The 20,479-nt window shown below is 50.2% G+C and overlaps 1 protein-coding gene across 2 annotated transcripts in view; it reads right to left on the bottom strand.

Annotated features, from left to right (window-relative positions):
- The window catches only part of Cib4 (calcium and integrin binding family member 4), a 62,547-nt gene that overhangs the window by 36,045 nt on the left and 6,023 nt on the right, over positions 1–20,479 (bottom strand). For both annotated transcript variants that reach the window (XM_085691209.2, XM_048436613.3), the window contains exon 3: positions 11,374–11,470. In XM_085691209.2, the coding sequence (XP_085547335.1) occupies positions 11,374–11,470 (97 nt within the window). The remainder of the gene's footprint in view (positions 1–11,373; positions 11,471–20,479) is intronic.

The raw sequence follows: 20,479 nt of genomic DNA, 5'->3' as shown, positions 1-20,479 counted from the left end.
CAGAGGACCAGTTAGCAGTTCTGATGCTTTCTGCAGTATTCTGGGAGCCGTACTGGGCCTTGTGCTGGTCTCCATCTCATGGTCCCCATCCAGGAAAACGTAGTCTCTCCCCATTTTCCCATAACCCCCTGCCCGGTACCCAGGGACATTTTGAAGGCGGTGGACACTCAGGGGAACAGAATGGACCACTTTAGCTTCTGTCCTGAGTCTGGCAATTCCTCTAGTATCGGAAGAAGAGGGGATAAGGGCAGCTGGCAGGGCACGGTTTTGCTTTGTAGAGAGGAAGCCCGTCCATGCCCCAGAGCTGCTGGTCAGCTTTTCCCCTAGCTGCCCCCTGTAGGCACCAGTTCATGGGAGGTAGGGGACAGGACAAAGATAGACTTTCGCGGATGGCAATTGGGGACAATGAGAAGCAGAAGCGTTTAGCCACCTCCGGAGAAAAGTCATTTCTAATGGGGAAGGGTGTTTTTGTTTTGTTTTGTTTTGCCACCTGAGGAGCTGTGCCATAGCCACAGGCTCTTCCTTCAGTTCTCTTGACTCTAGCTAGGCCACCATCTACTTCTGACACTCAGCCTCAGGCAGAGTGAGGGAAAGGGTGGCGTCTCTCCCAGAAGCTAGCTGAACTAGGGTGCGGGACTCTCAGAAACCACAGGACTTTCATCACCTTGGCTCCAAGTCTCACCACCAACTGCCAGGGCAAGTTTAAGGTGCCCACCAGGAGTCTGGTCCCCTGCAGGACAACAGCCGACTCATGCGGTTATGGTCTCAAGTCCTTCTCTGGTGGAATACCATGATTTTTTTCTGTCACCTTCCCACTAGGAGGGGTTTGAGTCCCTTCTCGACTTTTCAGGGACGCATAACTTCTCTCCAGTTCTTGTGTGGGAGGTGGGAGGCTCCCACAGTGGGTCTGCCAACCATAGAAGACAGTCGTAGCCTCCCTCTCTGGCCACTCCTCTAGGACTGCTGACCCCCGTGTTACACTCACTTGCCAAGACCACTTCTCCAGGCGGCAGAAAGATGGTGGGCTGAGATGCTACTACCATCTGTTCTATTTCTCAGAAGGAGCAAACTGAGGTGTGACCCAGGCTGCCAGTGAAAGGTCAAGATGCCAAATGGCACGCCAGGATTGCCTAGGAGGTGCCGGTACTCAAAAGAGGGCTCTCTGGTCCTTCTGAAAGGGGCTGAGGCCAGAGCCAAAAGTGGGAGTCCCTTCTTAGCTGAGCCTGCCCCTCTATACCTGAGAGATGTCCCTGCTTCCGTCTGTGTAGGGTGATGTGACCAATAGCATACGGCAGGTGATGTGTCTTTTTTCCTAGCATCATGTTCAGGTCACCGGGAAGCCCTTCAGAGCTGCAGGGCGTCTAGTCCCCGCGGAGGCGGCAGCAGGCAGAGGGTCAAAAACCCTGGGAACAGAGCCCTGGCGGGCCCAGCCAGCACCTCATTAGGAAGCCTGAAGGGGAAGGGGGGTGCATGAGGAACAATGTTGTTTATTTTTTTCTATTTTTAAACCAGTCTGAGGTCTCTGGGGGCGCAAATGAAGTTATCAGCAAAGACATGAGGGGAATAGCGCCTCCAGCCAGCGGTTTGAGAAGGCCCTAGAGACCAGCACTCTTGAAAAGCTGAGGAGAACTTATTTATCTTGTATTCTGAGGGCAGGACAGGGCCTGGGGTGCTGGACAAGCAAACCTCCAGGCCCATGGGCCCCTCCTCAGGCTCTCAACTCCCTGTCCCTCAGTACTGCTGGGAATGTGGACCCAAGTCTTAGTCAAGAGAATTTCAGCGGTGTGTTCTAAGCACTGGGAAAGGAGGAGTCTGCTGTGTTCTCAATTGATAGTGCGCTGGACTCATGCACACGCAACCGACACACAGAAACATGCAGACACACACAGAGAGGCGAGTGAGCATATTCCCATGTGCACACACACACACAGACACACACAGAGGCAACACGCACACGGGCAACATATACACATATGCACACACACACAGAGGCAACACATACAATCCCTGTCTTAACCTGGCCACAGGCTGCCCCTACCACCTCAGATACCTGGGGAGACCCTTCCTCCATATGGTCTCCTGTTCCTTCAACCTTCCCACGTGGTACTTATCCTAACCTAACTCCAGAGCCTCTCCCAGGGAGCCGCAAGCACAGTGATGTACGCAGTGTGACAGGATCCTTATATGAACCGAAAGAGAGGAGGCATTGCTTCCATCTTAAAGGTAAGGGTGCTGAGAAGTTGGGTGCTTTGCCCAGATGGTTTTTGTTTTGTTTTGTTTTGTTTTTCTGTAATACCGAATGCCTCTTAGGTCTTCAGAGGACAGAGAATTTACTCTCTGGGAACCGAGGAATCGTGAATCATTAGAGAATCAGGGGCCTGGCTGGGGGGAACATCCAGGGCACACTAAGTGTGGTAAGTGGCAAGGATGGTTAGACCCTGGGTATGCATCCTGATTTGAACTCTGGTCTTTGCGGGATTCTAGCTGGGTTACTGCGGGCAGGTCACTTAGCGACTCCGTGCCCCGAGACACGTAATGCTGTTATGTGTCTCTCTGGAGACAGTAACAGCAGGCAATTTCCCAGGGTGGCTGAGATGCTACATTAAGGTATGACATGAAAGGAGTCACGGGAATGGCTGAACTCTGTGCACATGAAAACATGTACCTTTCTATTCCTCCTCCAAGACGGGTGAAAGATGAGCTAAGCAACTGCACTAGGTGGGTTGTGGGGAATTCTATCCATTACCCTCTTCTTGGGTCCACTCACTGGCTGCATGGTACAAAACTCCCCCAGAGGGAATGAGGGAAAAGTAGCCCTTGATATCTTTGTGGGCTTTCCATCTCCAACTGAGGAAAATCAGAAGAGAAAAGCCAAACCCAGAACCCAGACCTTCCCTTTGCCTTCTCCGCTCCCCTAGATGCTCGGTAGGAGGTAGGAATGGATCCACTGGAAAGCTGAGGAAACTGAGGCCTGGAGGAGACCAGTGATGTGCTCGGGGTGGCTGGGTGCAGCTAGCAAGGCCAAGCCTGGATGTCAGACCTGTCCCTGTGCTGCTGTTCAGCCCAGAACAGAGATGGCCTCTCACAGCACTGAGCTTTTTCTGAAACAAACCCCTTAATTCTTTGGCTGAATGTCTAAATAAGGATTTTTGCCAATTCCAAGCCCTGCTAACTGATGAAGTTGTCAGAAAAAAGATCTAATGATGCTTGAAAATGCAGGGAGTGAGCCAGCTGCCAAATTGCCCTCCCAGCTCTGACTCTACATCAGGGAGCCTGGACCCTCCCACTGGGGCCGGGCGGGGCGGGGCGGGGGGGGGCGGGGAGCTTGAGGAGCAGGAGCTGGAGGTTGAGGCTGACTTCGGTCCTGCTTTGGACTGATGAGCTTTGATCATCCCTGCTGCCAAGGAGGGAACTACTTCTTCCTCAAAGTTACCTTGTAGATTAAATGAGGTGAGGCTTGAGTTACACCCTGCTGGGCACAGCTCAAGTTTCAGGACTGTTAGGGGCTGGGCTGGAGCAGCCAGCTGGCCTGAGCCCTGCCTAGTAGACCGTGCCTTGCAGCCCTTGAGGGAGCAGAGAAACCAAGATTGCGGGTTTCATTTGGAGAGGCAATGGGTCTCTGGTCAACCCCTAGTATTTATTTATCTCAGATCCAGCTGCTTGTCTTGGATGGGTGGAAAGCTCCAAGTGACCTCAGGGCCCTGGAGGTGGTGCTTCAGGGTGGGAGCCTGGGAGTCCAGCAGGCTCTTTGTTCTCTCTCTCTCTCTTTTTTTTTTTCTCAGTGGAACATTTGCCCCACTCAGGAGTCTGGGTACTAGGGGTGGAGTCCAGTCTGGGGACTCCGGAATCAGACAATTCCCAGGCCTGCCGCAGGAGCCAGAGAGACTGGGTGCTAAGGGCTGAGAGGCTACCATCATATGGAGACTTATATAGAAGCCCTGACAACTCAGAGACACACAAGTGTGACCTTCTGCCTGAGGAGGTATCCTGCAGAGTCAATCAGCAGCCACCCAGGCCAATAACTGTTACCGTCCTGCTTCCTGCTCCCGACACACACCCACTTTGGTGCCATTTCCCCTAGAAGACGGAGAAAAGCAAATGAAATGCTTGTGTCTAAGTGTATTTGGGGGACTAGATGGCCTTGGGTCAGGCTTTTGACCACTCAGTTTCCTTGTCTGTAGGCATTCAAGTGTCTCAAAGAGTACGAGACTCAAACAGGCGGCCTGGGAAACAGCTCACAACCATATGACCCAGGGCAGTAGGCAGGCATATGGAGCTAGGCACTGGGATTGTTGCACCCATCCAATCTGTTGCTGTTTTAAATTTATTTTTTTTTATAGCGTGCCAGGAAAAATAGCTGAGGATGAGGGGGGCTCAGGACAGTGGCCTAAATACAGTCTAAGGATTATCACCGGGCCCAGCTGTCCCCTCCTGCTGCCGCTGAGTTTGCTGGATGGCAATAACACTCCCTGGGCTGTCCTGGGTTTTAGGGGAGTCCTGTCAGCTCTTCATCTAGGGACGCCCTGATAGCGTGTTTTCTCAGGGTGTGGAGATGTTCTGAAGACAGAGCGTGGACACCGCCTATGCTTGGAAGGGGAAAGGGGCACTGTCATGTTGTGTGTCCCTTCTCATCTGCCAACTTTGACTTCACTTGTGAAGGCCCCTCTGCCACACGCAGTGGCCACCATGAGACGATTGTGAGCAAGTCAATTGCTAAATGTTCAGGGAGACCCTTAGCGTCCTGATCCCAGCTTCCTCCTGCCCCACCTCTCCCCAGAGGACTAGAAGAATCACCTGAGTCATCTCCCTTAGAAAAGGAGCCCAGAGACCCGAAGGCCTCTTCCAGCCCCTCTTTCTGCAGGGTGAAGCGAGACCGCCACCTATGGTAGCAGTTTGCACTAAGTCAAGGGTTCTAGCCAGGCTGGGGCATACATCAGTGGAGCAGGGTCCACTAGCAAAGTCTATTTACAGGCTCTCCGAGTACCCAGCCACTGCCTTGGCCTAGTCCCAGGACATATTAAGACATATTAAGAAGCTCCTGTGGAGGGGAAGGTGTGCCACCCTGAGACCTGTCTGACCCCGAGAAAGCCTTCCCCGAGGCCCTAAGAAGTGGGAAAGGACACAGATGGAGAAGGTCTGAGGTGTGTCCGGCCTGATCTGTCTGCAAGAGGCCATGACCACAAGGTGAGCTGTATAGACTAACAGGGCACCACGTTTGGGCACTACGATCTGGAAACTGAGCTTGGCAAAGAGGAAGTAACTGATGACTCCCTTGCTCTTTTCCCAGAGCTCCCAACAAGAGGCTCTGTAAGGCCAGAGATTGTACGCAGTGCACAGTCAACTACGGGTGGTAATATCCTGGGTGTAGTGGTGAGATGTACGTGAGTCCCTCTACATCAGGCATTCTCCACAAAAACGTAAAAGAAAAGAAAAACACAGTCCCTCATTCATAGTTCCTCCTATCTTATAATGAAAGCAGAGAGCTGGGGCAGCATCCCCTAGGGGTTCCTGGGCATAGCCCTTCTGGAGGTGAGAGAGGATCCTAGTGACCTGCTGGGCATCTGGCTGAGGATGGAAAGGAGGACCATAGAGAATGAGGACCACACAGACATGGGGCTCTGAGAACACCACCCAAGCAGAGCATTGGCGAGTGTGGAGTCGGGAGGAGAAGACAAAAGTCGGTGCAATAACTGCCATGTGTGGGAGATGCGGGAGTGACAGCAAGATTGGCATTTGTGATGCTTCACTTTACCCCCCAGCAGCGGACACTTGCACCTAACTTCACACCCTCTGGCACTCAATGCAACGCAAAGAGATTTCTCAGAGTTACTAACAAACACAGACCACAAGAGGAGTGACCAGCAGAGAGAGAGATCAGGACCTGAGCCCACCCTCTAGGCTCTGGGTTTGCACGCGCTGGTAGTGCTGGAAAAAGAGGCCGCCCATGTGGACGGCTGGTGGCAAGTGTCTCAGAGCATCTAGAATTCTGGAGCTTTCTGCACTGTGTGCTGAGAGAATGCCATCTCCAGCCTTACCAAAGGTAGGGAGGCTTTGCTTGTGAGAGCCAATTAGCGCCTGGGGGACACCAGACACCGCTGAAGGCTGGGAAGTGAACGAATAAGTGGATGTTAAACTCAGACTCATCCAGCCTGTTTCTCAACTTGGCTCTAGGATGCTGGCTCACAGAACACTCCTGTGTTTCTAGGGAATCCTCCGAAAAATGGCCCCTTCAACTCACTCTCCATTGGCACTCCAGTTGACAGACACCACCCACGGGCTCAAGCTTTGAAACAGTTTTTTGGCAACCATTTCGCACTCTTCATTATGAGCAAACGATTACCAGATATCCAAGGGCAGCCTCTGGCATGAAGGGAGGGCTCACAGCAGCTAATGGCAGAAAGCACCTCAAAGGGAAGGATCAGAGGAGATAACTGCATTCGGGGAAGGAAACGGGGAGGGTTTTACTCAAGAAAGGGAGAAGACAGAACACAAATGAGCTCCTGGAAACCAAACGCTTAAGGGGGAGAGTGAAAACCACATTGTGGCTAAAAGATAAGAGCTGAAGACACAGTCTAGAAAGGAGAGACGGCAGTGAGTGTCTGTGGTGCAAACAGGGGACTTCAGTGTGAGGCTCAGAGTCCATTGTCAAAAAGCCAGACATGTGGTCCACGCTTGCAATGCCAGCTCTGGGGTGGTGGAGACAGGCAGATTCCTGGAGCTGACAGGATAGTCAGCCTAGACCTAGGGATGAGCGCCAGACCAATGAAAGACTCCAACCCAAACAACACTGCACAGAGACGGCTCAGTGGGTAAGTGTCCTTTGTCCTGTAGCTGAGTTTGAACCTCCAGCTCTCCTGTTAAAAAGCCAAGGCATGGCTGCATGTGCCTGTAATCCCAACACCACAAAGCCAACGAATGAGAGCAACGCGTTCTCAGAAAGAAAGTGAGCATGAAAGAAGAAACGAAAAAAGCAGGACACACACATGCACGCACACACACACATGCACATACACACATGCACGCACATGAACAGACATACACATAGACACACACACATACACACACATGCACACACACGGACAGGCATACACATGGATACACACATACACACACAATCAGGAAACAGAAAGGCTTTGGATTTCTCATTAACAACAGTAAGAGCTAAACTGTAATCAAGTGATACTTCCCAAATCCTGAAGGAAAATGGTTTCCAATCTATAATCCAGTTCTATCGAAATGCTCAGTCAGGTGTAAAGGGAAAATAAGGATATTTTCAGATGTGTAAGGGGTCACAAAACACTTAGCTCCCAGTGGTCTCTACCAGAATGCTACTAAAGGATGTGCCCCACCGAAGCACGGGAGTGAAGGGAGAAGATGTAGAATCCGAAGGATGGGGAAGCAGTAATATCTAGGATGCTGGCTTGTTCTGTGAGTGCAACCCTCTCCCAACAAAAGCAATTACAAGGCACCAAGAAAAACTTCCCTAAGAAAAGGAAATAGAAAACCCTCCCTTCTGAACGCTCTTGGCGATTTAGACAATTGGTAGAGCCTTGATGATGAGCTAATGATATGTACAAAGAAAACTAAGCAAAAACAATTATTATATCCAGAAAAAAATAACAACAAAAATGTGCAGAAAGGAAAGCTTGTCACATTTTCTTTCACAGCTAAGCTCCGGGGAGGGTACACGGCCGGCCGTGGTGACCGAGACACCTGCTAAGGGTTTGCACACGGCTGTCTCCCATTTCTGCTCGCTGAAGGAGTTTAATCCCTGAAGCTTTATGTTAATGGTGTGGAGGAAGTAGAAAGCAACCCTAGTACAGAGCCCAGAAGTGAGGCTTTGGGGAAGTGATTAGATCAGATAAAATCATTCAGGTGGGGCCCTGTGAGTGAATTCTAGCGGCTTTCAAAGCAGAGGGAGAGACAGCCAAGAGCTCCTGCCGTGATGTGATTTAGCCAAGGGGAGGCCCCTCATTGCAGCCTGCAGTTTCCAGAAATGAACTAAATAAACTTCTTGAATTCTCAGTGAAGTAGACTGTTTCAAGCATTTTATTAAAAAAAAAAATAACAAAAAGACTGACTACCCAACGCCAAATGTTCTTTTGCTTCAGATTATCTAATCACTACACTGGGAAGTCATGGGAGTGGGGGTGACGTATGGGACATCTTGGGGAGGGCAGAGAGCTAGACACCTACCTCCAGGAGGGTCAGAGGCTGAGAAGAGTAATCTAGTGTTCTCTTTAGAGATCCTGGGTGTAGGGGCAGGGAGAGGGTGCCGATGGTCTGGCTAGGGCGCAAGTTGTCCCCCTACCCTTTCCCTCAGACCACTCTGTCTTCTCGCAGGTTTTGCCACCCATCACCCCAGGTGGACACAAAGGCACCGGGCCAGGAAACCAGAAACCCGAGTCACGCCATGCCACACTCACAGTGTTTACAGAAAGCGAGATCATTATTTACAGGAAGAGAAACATTGAGCTAATTGACTTTTAAAGACATCAAATACAGCAGACAAACAGAGCATAAAACCCCACGTGGAAAAGGGGCGCAGTGTCCCAACCAGTAGGCGTCCTTGTCCGCAGGCTTTGCCGGCTATCTCTGCTACCGGGAACCTTCTCATGCCTTGCTCTCTAAGTCAGCAGCCCGCTTTTTCCATGATGAAACTCAAATTAAGAAAACAATGCTTCATTCGTCTCAGACCATCCAAGTCCCCTAACCAAGTTAAACCAATCCCTAAAGTTCCCTGCCCCCCCCCCCGCCCGCCTTCCCTGTCCCCCACCTTCTCCAAGTCTGTCCCGGAAAAGGTCCTGGGTAGTGTGAGTAACAAGGCTCCCATCCCTGGGCTGCAGGGTTCCTCCACTTGCCCAAGATTGGAAGGCGACAGGAGTGTAGGGGACAGGAATGTAGGTTTCAGTCCAGCCTGAGGCCAGTGACATGGTGGTTGACAGCTGATGACAAAGGGAGGCGATGACAGCAATAACAACTACCACCAAGGCTCTTGTCCCTGGGGTGAGATTGTGAGAGAGAGAGAGAGAGAGAGAGAGAGTGTGTGTGTGTGTGTGTGTGTGTGTGTGTGTGTGTGTGTGTGTGTTTAATTAATTAATTTGTGGTGTACAGCTGTTGTTTTGACACAGGATCTCCTGTAGCCCAGGCTGGCCTTGAACTCCTGATCCCCCACCCCCTACTTTCAGCTCCAAGTTCTGGGATTACAGCATATGTTATCAGGTCTGGCTGAAATTAACATATTTTAAAAGTGAATTGATGGTGATTAGGGGTGACATATTTTTTTCGAATGTCCTTACTTGGGAAAATTGGAGGTTGGTATCTCCAGTCCCTGCTGAAAATAGACTTCAGTTTCGGGATAAAAAGTCTGGGATACACTGTGAAGGACGATCCCGAAGAGAACAAGGCTCACCCCAGAGCCAGAGCTACAGACTCCGAGGAGACACCTAGTCCAGGCTCCCTTTGGTACCAAGCATATGCCAGAATACCCCTGCCAAGGGCCTCCTAGCATGTCCTGTTTGGTTCCTTCTGGTGGTGGGGGGCTCATTCCCTGTGCAACCTTGGCCATTAGAACGTATCTCCTTGTGCTGTTGGAAATTTACACAGCCCTTAGGCACTTCTACTCCTGCCCACACTTTCTCATTCCTCGACCTTCTCCATCCTTGTATTTCAAACCCATCTGGGTGCTGGTTTCCCAGCCACCTTTGCACCTGAGGGCCATGACTGCCACTTAGGAAGGATCATGTAGCATTGGTTGAATAACTACAAAAATCCTCACTCAGTAGCCAGCTCCTCCTCCTAGGTCCCTGGGCCTCATCTTTGAGGCAGCCTTATCCTCAGAGCCCATCCTGTTCCAGACAGAGGGAAGATGTGGCCCTCACTGCATAATGATAGCTCCGATCACTATTCCGCCAGGATCCAAATGACATCTGCGGAAGTCTGAGTATTGTGGCTTGTCATCCCACCCCTGACTCTCAAAAACTGTGGACAAATTTTAATTAAAACCTCAGAGTGACTGGGGAGTCCTTTCCTTGTGTACCTCTGGGCCTGGCCAAGCTGCCCTGGGGAAGGACAAGGTCTCTTCATAGCAGAGAAAGTCTCAAGCCCTTGTCCCTAAGGAACCAAGAAGTGTGGTGGTAGTGCTAAAAGCGGCAGGGTGTGGGGAGCCAGGAGCCTCCAAGCCACCCCACCACTCCTCCCATTTTACACAGGGGGAAACTGAGGACTCACCCGCTTGTCTGTCTGTCCTGGGAATATGGAGTATAGGATTCAGCCTTGGTAAAGTAGAGAAAGCCAGAGGGAAACAGGCAGGTAACTCCTGCAGTGTGTTCAGCCTTTGACATTGTGAAATGACGTAGTCATCCATAAACGTCATACTTAAGAACTGCATGTATTCCAGAATGCCAAAACCAAAATCAAAACAAACCAATAAATAAAAACAAAAAACAAAACTCATACTGTTTCAGGAGAGGTTAGGGTTTGGTGAGGGACTTCATTCAACGCTGTCACTGGCTGCACAAGTCAGGTTGCAGATTAGACGTCTGAGGAGCTTTCTGCCTTGGGAAGGTTGGCAACATTGATGGACTGATGGATGGATGGACAGACAAATGGATGGATGGAGGGATGGATGGATGGATGTAGGAAGGGAGGAATGGATGGATGAATGGATGGAGAATTAATGGAGGAGCTCAAATCAGAGTGTTCTCTTTAAACACCTAGAAATGGACAAAGGCAGGCTAGGGGACAATCTCAGGCTCCCCGCCTCTCTCTTCCCAGCTTCTCACAGGAGAACCTGAGGACGCTGTGTAAGAGTTCTCGTCTTGATATAGCATGAACAAAAGACAGGAAGGACAGAAGAAGGCTGGGCAGAGGGCCTGAAGGAGCCCCATGGCCCCTGGTGGTCCTGTGTGGGATTCCCCTACGTTTCTAATCTCCCCAGTGTTTGGTACAAAGGGCAGTAGAAGGAACGAGAAAGTACAAGGGTCTCTGGGTCACTGAGGGGTGGAGTAAATGGTAAGCCCCAAAGGGTGGATCAGGGACTAATGGAATTGGGAGTAGGAGGCCTGTGAACGGGGCCAGTAAGAGTTTCCAGCTGGGCTACCACCTTCTAACGGAGAGACCTGGGGTGACTCTCACAGCCTGGCTGGGTTGTCCTCACCTGAGAGAGGGCAATGGTCAGTACACCTGTCTGGCCAGGTTTGATGGGGTCGGGGAGACAGATATGAGTGAGGAGAATGTGAAGGCCATGTCCTGATGGGCCCCTTGCCTAGAAATCCCAGAGCCCCTGGGAATGACAGTCAGATGAGACCCTTCAACACTCAACATGGAAGGCCCGCTTGCCATACCTTCAGCCCCTCCACATCCTGGACTCACCCTCAGAGCAGGAAGGGAGCTGACCTGGTCCATGGTCAGTGTGGCCTCCTTATAGTGCTTCCTTGAGGGGCAGAGCTTCAGGAAGGTCTTGTGGATACTGAGGAGAAAGGAGAGAGGCACAGTGATCACACGGGAGTGAAAGGGGCATGGAAGTCGCCTGCTTGTATGTGTAGGGCTGTCTCAGTAAGAAAAGGACACTAATTGTGGGCTGACATGGAACGGGAAATATCCCCAGTCCTCCTGTGTTCCGTGTTGGGGTATATAAATGAGCTGGGAGCAAGGAAAGGAGAGAGGCTCCGTGTTATGCTCTGTCACGTAGACCACATTCCACAGTGTTCACTCTGGAATGTCAAAGCTGGCAGGAGTGTCTGCCGTGGCTCCTTCCAGCCCCTCAGGTACATATGGAGATATCCAGGTCCCCTTTTGGACATCCAGATACCCACATCCTCAGCATGTATAAAAGAGGTCACTTGGTGAACACAGGAGCCAGGTTTAAAATCCATGTACTGGCAGCTGGCAAACCTGACTTCCAAGCCAGACAGCTGGTGACAAGTGGTCCCTGCAGACTAAAAACCTGAACAAGCAATAAGGACGAACCCTATCCTAGGCGGAGAGAAGATGATCTCTTAGCCTCTCACCCCATCCTGGACTGCAGGCTCTGTTCACCAGCAGGCTCTTGGGACTACAAGGCCAGGGACTGTGGCGGCCCATGGAGGAGAGAGTAGACAGCGGATTGGGCAAAGTTGCGGGGTCTTGGGCGACTTAATGGTTCTGAGTCTTGTCTTCATCACTGAGTTAAGAGCCATCAGGACCTCTCTTGCTGTGCAAGTTCAGTGTAAGTGAAATGAAGTGCACAGGTGAGTGCATGCATGTGTGAGTGCGTGCATTTGTGTATGTGCATGTGTGTGTGCATGCATGCGTGTGCACGCATGCATGTTTGTGTGTGTATGTGTGATGCATGTGCACACATGCATGTGAATGTGTGTATGCATGTGTGTGCGTGTGCACACATGTGTGTTTGCATGTGTGTGTGTGCGTGTGTGCGTGCATGAATGTATGTGTGCATGTATGTAAGGTGTAAATATGGTTTAAAATATGGGTATTTTTTACCCAGATAAATGTACGTCTCTTTCTCTTCTTTGGGTTTTTCTCCTGCGCATCTGGCACTCAGTTCCTTCTGGCTGTTGTACAACTCAAAGCTAGATAACGATGGAGGAGCCTCTCACCTCACTCAGACTTTCATTCCAGCCTCATTCTTAATTATTATATCTTTAGTGTGTGTGTGTGTACATCTACACATACACACACACACACACACACACACGAGCACATGCCACTGCATGCTTGTGGAGGTCAGAAGACACCCCTTGGAAGCTAGTTCTCCCTTGTGTCCCAGTGATTGAACTCAGGTTTCCAGGGTTGGTAGTGACTTCTTGACTTGCTAAGTCATCCCACCAGCCCTCAAGCCTCTTTTATGATCCCCCTTATGCTTCAAAATTATCCTTCTCTCCGCTCCTTTTCTAGTCTGCCTTTCTCTGCTGAGTTCCAGGAGCTAGCAGTCAAATTCACATTCTGGAGCAAATAACTCACAGCCCCTCCATTGGCATCCCCAGATGACACAGATGAATTTTAGTCAGTGGGGATTTAGGGACACGTGGCCAAGTGAAGAATTCAAGGGTGAGCCTATGATCAGAGAATCGGGGATAGAGAAGGAGGCCATGACAGTGCCCAACAACAGAGAATGCTGAGCCGTCGTCTGGTTCCCTTTCAGTCACTCTTCTTGTCACAGCTCATGGACTAGAAAAGTGTCCTGTAAGTCTCAGCCATGGCCACATGGAGGAAAAATAAGCCAAGATTCTGTTTGTCCACAATTCTGCCTAGCATTGCACTTTGAGAGGCTGATCTCCATCCGTTGCCACTGACTCCCTGGCCTTCAACCTTCCAAATGGGCTTGGGCCCAGGGGAAGCCCCAGCAGGAAGTAGGAGGCCGTGAGAGAATAGTTAGGGTCCATCTCCCTATCCTCACGACCTCAGCACAACTCTTAGCCGAGTGTGCCCTTCCTGGAGGCCAACTACAGAAGTTTCCATCTGACCTGAGCACCTCAAGCCCTGGGCAGGGGTGGTAGGTGTTCAGACACCTCCCACAGCCTCTGTAGTGCCTCTCCATCCTCCGTCACCTCCCAGGATGAGATGCTACCTTTGAGATGAGGCTCAGGATGCTGCCTTTGTCTTTCTGGGATGCCGACTAATGAGATAGACAAACCCATGTGAATCCTTTTCCTTCCCTACTAAATGTGGGTACCAGAGACCATAGACGTGGTTCTATTCCTGTCTGCCCAATGGCAGGCAGGCGCTTTCCGTGTAGGCTCTGTGCTGACTTGGGAGGGCCTGGAATATGGGAGGTGGATCAGGGCTTTGTAGGTGCATGGAGAGACAGACAATCCTGCCAGTCTAGTAAAGGACACTAAACTGTCCCCAGGGGCTCTGTGTTAAGTGTAAGAGAGAGTCAAAAAAGCAGGGTGTGGGGAGGTTAGGAGAGAATTCTAAAGGTGTTAGGATGGAAGAAGGGTCATCTCAGATCAACAGGAAGAAAGAAAAAACATTCCTATTGGAGGTTCCCTGCTGACCTCTAAGCGGCAAGGGCAGTCACAGGCCAAAGGAGCATTTTCTCACGATCATTGTTAGAAGTGCTGCAAACCAACTTTCTTTCTTTCCTTTTTACAGACAGGTCTCACTGTGTAGCCCTGGTTAGCCTGAAATTCACTTTGTAGATTAAACCAGCCTTGAACTCATAGAGATCTGCCTGCCTCTGCCTCCAGAGTGTTGACGTTAAAGGTGTGCACCATCACGTCCAGGCAAAAGACAGACTCACTTTTCACTAGGTGTGTGCTGGGTGTGTGTCTGTGTTTGTACTAAGAATACATGTACCTACCGAGTTCAGATGTGGAGCCCACTGTCTTATTCTACCACTGTTCATCTTATTTTGGGGGACAGGATCTCTCGATGAACCCAGATCTCACCAGTTAGACTATTGGTCAAGGAACTGTAGGGATTCTGTCTCTGTCTTCCCACCTCCAAGTCAAAAGCAATGCTCAGCATTTTCACGTGTGTTCTAGGGACGGAACTCCAGGTGTCATGCTTGTGTGGCAAGCATGTTACCAATGGAGCCATGCCCCCGGTTCTTCACTAGGTTTGAGCCCTCCTGGCCACACATGCTTGCAGTGCGTACCTAGAGTGAGCACTCTTCTGTCCATCCCACAGAGAGGACCTAGCAAGGCAGGGACCACTCCTCAACAGTAGAGAAAACAGGAGGTAGATGACTTGCCCAAAGTCACATGGGTGTGGATGTTAAAGTGTATGTCGCAGACACCAGAGTTCTTGCCTGGAAGTCCAGGGAAGGAAGGCTGGCAAGGCCCCGCAGGTGTCACCACCTCTCTTCCGACCACACACTGTGCTCTGGGCAGACTCAGACATGTCACCTCCTAGTGTCTTCCCCATAGTGCCCATGGGAGATGTGAAAGTGACCACTTTTGTGGATGGGTAAGCTGAGGCTTGGGGAGTTTACCTAGCATGCCTAAGGTCGTACAATTGGGAAGAAACAAGAATGGATGACTGAACCCTAAAATGGAATATTTGATCTGTGCTGTCTCCCCTTCAAGGGTTCACTGTTTGCCCCTAGGTGAGAGATCCTATGCACCCATTCCCAGACTCTGAGCAAGGTTGTTGAATGGAGCCCTGCCCAGACTCCATGCCTCCCCAGACGGCCACAGGGACCAGCTGTCCACAGATGAATCACGGCTGCATCTCGGCTGCCACAGAATGTTCTCCTCCTCCAAATATGGATCAGCCAGCTCGAAATGGAGCTCTGAATTAATCACTAATGGACTCAAAAGTCAAAGCCATTTGAGAAACTCACACGTTCAGCCTGCCAACAGCCAGGCAGCCTGGGTGGGGCTTGCTTCCACTCTTGGCTCCCAGACGAGAGAAAGGCTCAGAGTCTACTTTGCTGAGAGCTACCTCTTCACGTGACCTTGGACCTGCCCCTCCCCTCCCCTCTCTTCCCTACAGCCTCAGTTTCTCATAAGAAACAAGTATCATGGTGGCTCTGCTGCCCGAATCCCTCCAGTCAGGCACCTGTGACTCTGAAGCCTGTACCCCTCTCTGACATCCCACCATTGCTGTTTCTGAGACCTTTTAGTTTAGAGGGTCTCAAATGGGGCTCTGTTTAAACCTGTGGGGAATCTGTAAATGGCTCTGTACTAGGCCTTGGAGTTCCTAGTCAAACCCAGGGCAATGCACAGGTTTTACATGCTTCCGGGTGCTTCTCCTGGACCTGCAAGACCAAGATCAGAGATTTAATGTAAGTCCCTGGTCCCTGTCTGGGCTCAAAGACCCAAACATGTAGATTTCTACTTCCAAGTTGTGTGACCCTGGGAGAATCACTGTCTTTCTCTGGGCCAGTCTCTTCCTCTGCAGAAGGGAAACGATATGGTAACAACACTGTGTGTGCTCAGCCCTGAGCTGGGTGCTCACACAATGACATGTCATCTCCTTGGCCTTGTGATGGCTTTGTGAGGTTGGCTGCTGAATCCTCTAACATTGTTTTCTAGTATGGAAACTGAGGCCCAGTCACATAGCTAGAAAACAGCAGAGCTGAGCCTCAAACCCAGGCTTTTGGCTCCCAGAGAAAAACACCTGTAATGTTTCATGTTCTGGATCTTCAGTTGCTCCAGGGAGCCCTGGAGGCTAATAGGTAGAACAAGGGAAGGAAGGAAGGAAGGAAGGAAGGAAGGAAGGAAGGAAGGAAGGAAGGAAGGAAGGAAGGAAGAAAGGACCAGCCTGAGCAGGGTCTAGGAACAAATGCTTCAACAGATCCAACCCTAACCAAGATTCTAGAGTGTCACAGATTCATTCAAAGGGCTCAGCCTGAGCCGGGTTGACCCAGCTCCAATCACAGCATGTGGGTCTGGTGACTTGGCCTTCATGTGCTTATTCATGTGGCTGAGCAGGTGAGACATCTCACACGGACTCCCTGCCTCCCTGCCTGCTATCCATCTCCTCATGGTTTTTATTAGCAGACCACCACAATTCCACTGGACCATCACTGAGGCCACTTAAGCAAAACTGTTCAAAGGTGACCAGGACTTGGTCTGATCCAGCTTGACCTTAGCAACTCATGATGACCCTTTCTCTTACACACCGTGAGCCGAGAACTTTCTGAGCCCACACCATGCATCTAAGCTGTATCTTTCCTTTACCCACGATGCACCCCTGACTGGGTCACGCTCAAGTCCCTTGTTGTCTCTGAGAAGCTAGGCTGTTTTCAGTCTGTCTATGCCCTGCATCTGTGGTGGTATTATCCTGCATCTCTGTGTGTGAACACCTCTCACTTCAGAAACTGGTAGCATCTTGTATCTCTCAGTCTAGTTTACCAAAGCAAGACACTACAATAGGCTAAAAACATCAACAGTATAAAACCTATGACTTATATTCTGCACCCCCACACTTATCTACCCTGCTCTCCAGAGGCATTTTACAAACAGTTTATTGTTTCTCTTGTTGTTTTTCTTAATATTTATATAACGCTTCTAGTACTGCACCAACGTTCCCATTTGTCAGGACCCTCTCATTATAGACATTATCTTGCGACATGCCCCTATTAAGAGGAGGATTTATTTCTCTATATAAGTCTCCTTTCCCGATGTCCCAATTTAAAACAATTTGCCCGAATCGATATTCTGTATTTACCGTATTACTATTACATTTTATTTATTATTCAAACATTTCTCACAGCTGATTTCCCTTGTGTAACATGATAGCATTTTCTTTCTTGCAACGCCTTTTGTTTTTCCCAGACTTAACCATTGCTCTGTTTTCATTTTCTGAGACTGTAGCACACTTATCACTAGCTCACCCACCAGACTTTCTCCAGTGCTGTAAAGAACTGATTCCTCCAGGCCTATCTCTGTTGTCCTGCTTGAGCAGCTTGTCTCTGTCACCGTCCTTGGAATTGATCTTTCCATCCTCTACGGTAGAATCCTTTCTTCCAAGGGTCCTGTGTCTTTCTTTGAGGATGATTACTAATTTCAGCAAAGCAAATCCTCAAAACGTTGTCTCAAATATTTTTTAATTGCATGTTAAGAATATTGTTATCCCACTTAGATTTTTGATTGATAGTTTATCCAGGAACTTTATTCTAGACTGGAAATTTTTTCCTGAAAGTTTTGAAGGACTTGTGTCTTCCAAATGTGAGCCCCACGCTGTTCTGATTCCATCCCTCCTGTGTATGGACTCTTTCTTTTCCTCCCTCTTTCCTCCCTGTTATCTCGGCATCCTGAAATGCCATGTTGGCAGGATGATACATGTAAGCTCTTTTTTCGCTCTTGACATGTAGAGGTCCTTGGCCTTCAAGTCAGACTCACAGCAAGGCTTTGAAGGTTAAGTGGAGATCCCCTTGCTCGTCGTTGCTCTTGGTGACCCCAGCAGTCAGCCTGGCTATAGCTCTTATCCAGATGGTGGCCTCTTCCTCCACTGGAGCAGGGGCAGGATTGCCAAGTGGAACACAGGGCAAGGGATGTACACTCTGATAACCCCTGTTTCCCTTTCTGTCCTCACCTGACTGCACCAGGGAGTAGTTCTGTGGAGGGCCGGACCACATTCTCCATTGCTTCTAGGAACAAAGGTAGAGATTGACCTCTGTGACCTCAAGGCGTGGTAGTATACGCCTTTGGTCCCAATGCCTGGGAGGCAGAGACAAGCAGATCTCTGTGAGTTCAAGGTGATGTAGCACACGCCTTTAATCCCAGCGCACGTGCTTGGTAACCGCTGCGTCCCTGCCTACTCCCGAGGCATCATCTGGGATAATGGGCAGTGGACCCATCCAAGAGTGACACGTCAGAAGCGAGAACTGTTTCCTTTATAAGGGTTGGGTTCCATCTTATCTGGGTCTCCGCCATGTTGGCTGATGCCCGCTCTCCCAAGGGGCATTAAAGCTTTACTGCAGAAGTATCCTATGTGTACCGCGTGGTTCTTGCTGGCGAGACGGTAGCGCGGGACATCTGGTGCCGAAACCCGGGAAGAAGAAGAAAAAGAAGAACTTTGCACCGCCGGAGACCCCTTGGACACAAGGAGGATTCAGAACTGCAGGCATGCAAGCTTAGAGAGGTACGCTCTAAAGTCCAGAGAGCATATCAGAAACTGAGCAGCAGTGGGAGGTTGTGCGCGCGCACCCAGATAAGTTAAAAAGGACCCTCCGGTAAAGAATGGGGGAGAAAGAAAAAGAAAATAAGTTAAAAAGGACCTCCCGGTGATTTTGGGAGAGTGGAGATGGGGGAGAAGGCTGATTTGCAGGGTCAAAAGCTTTATGTTGTGTTGTTCATGTTGTCTTTTGTGTACTGGATGGGAGAGGGATATTTGAACTTGGAGACTGCTGAGGATGTGGTGTTTTGGGAGAGAGGTTCTGTTTTCATCTCCACGGAGGGGGAGAGCCTAAGGGTGTACTTGAGATCCACGTGGTTTGAATCACCGAGACCTCCTGAAATGTTGTAGTGTATACCCCTAAGAATGCAACGGCCCAATAACAGCAGGAAGCAGCCAAAGAGACTAAACGACGCCCAAATTCCCTAAAAGATTAAATGAGGTCCTTTCAAGCCTGCTTCTCTGAGTTCAGCTTTGTCCGTACACCGGTTTGGGCTCGGAATGGGTGCAGCTGGGGCTGGAGGGCGGCTGGAGCGGAGCTTTGCTCTGTGGCTATGGTGGGGAGCACGTTGCGCCGGCTCAATTGGTGCAGCTCGGTTGGTGCCTGGCCTGGAGGATGTCACAGCGGTGCCACAGGCAGCCGGGTCAGAAGGCTTAAAATGTACCTAAAACTGTGAGGGTCTCTGAGGGTAAAATGGCTCTGGTTCCATTTGGCTATGCTAAACGATGCTGACTTCAGGCAGGGCTGGTCGTATTTATCATAATAAAAGCGCAATTAAGGTTTAAATGCAGTAAACAGGCAGTACCGTATTACATCTACATAGTGTGACTTAAGTTTTTAAGAACTGCTTAACATTTTAAAGAACTCAAGTCCTCCTGAAAGATTGCTGTGTGTACGCTTGGCTTGTCTGGTGTTTCAGGATCCGCAGAGAGGTGGATGCGAAGGGCCCTTGGATTTTGGGGTGATTGGGTCGTTGGCTGGATCTGTGAGAGTTTACAGCCGCTTTTGCTGTGGCACAGATGTTGAGAGTTGGCTAGTAGGGAAGCGGCCCTGTTCGCCGCCTCTCCCATTGGCCCCTTGAGCCGCAGGCTCTGGCGCGGACCTTGAGTTATTGCCGGCCTGTGCAGCCTTGGTCTGGGTGTCGGCTCCCGCCACACTCCGCCACCAACACAGCCTCAGAGAACTAGGCTAGCCCTGCGGGGAAGGCAGGGGCGCCTAGGGGTGGAGCCGCCACTTCCTGGCCCGGGACAGGCGTAGCCGCACAGCAAACAGGCCCAGGGCCTCGAAAAATGGAGGGATGGGCTCTAAAACCCAAGGCCACCGTACCGGCAAGAAATACGGGAGCCAATAAACCTTAAATCTAATATCAACAAACAGGGCCTGGGTTGTTCCTAGGCGCCACTGGGGCAACACGGCCCATACCGTAAAAAACAGAGATCCCCATATGGGTTCCCCAATGGCCACGTCATCTTAGGACTCCAGGCTGGAAACAGGAAAACGGTTTTCTCATATTTTTAAAACAATAATCTCATCTGTGCCAGATTTAAAATGGTTTAATTCTAAGGCCTACTATAATGACACAGACAAACAAGATTGCTCTTTAGAACAGAGACCTATAGGTCTCTAAGTTCAAGACCAGCCTACTTCCAGTACTGACTGTGCTAAATTTTAACACTGAGTTTTTTAATACTCTTAAATGTTATTTTGGGAAAAGAGTTTATGTTTTTTTTCTAGAAATGCTACTATTCATGCTATGGATTCATCTGTCCAGAGGCCTGAGGACAAAGCCTCTGCTATGGAGCTGTCTGACCTAATTGCTGCGGAGCTGGCGGGTTCCTGAGGGATGGTCCAGCTCCTGCCCTTGGTCTGTCAGTTATTGCTGTGTTGTTGTTGTACATTGCAATGTTG

The sequence above is a fragment of the Myodes glareolus genome, chromosome 6 (genome assembly GCF_982192425.1).
Source record: "Myodes glareolus chromosome 6, mMyoGla1.1, whole genome shotgun sequence".
Lineage (NCBI taxonomy): Eukaryota > Metazoa > Chordata > Mammalia > Rodentia > Cricetidae > Myodes > Myodes glareolus.
The sequence above is the reverse complement of the archived record's forward strand: the minus strand, read 5'-3'. Positions and strand labels throughout refer to the sequence as shown.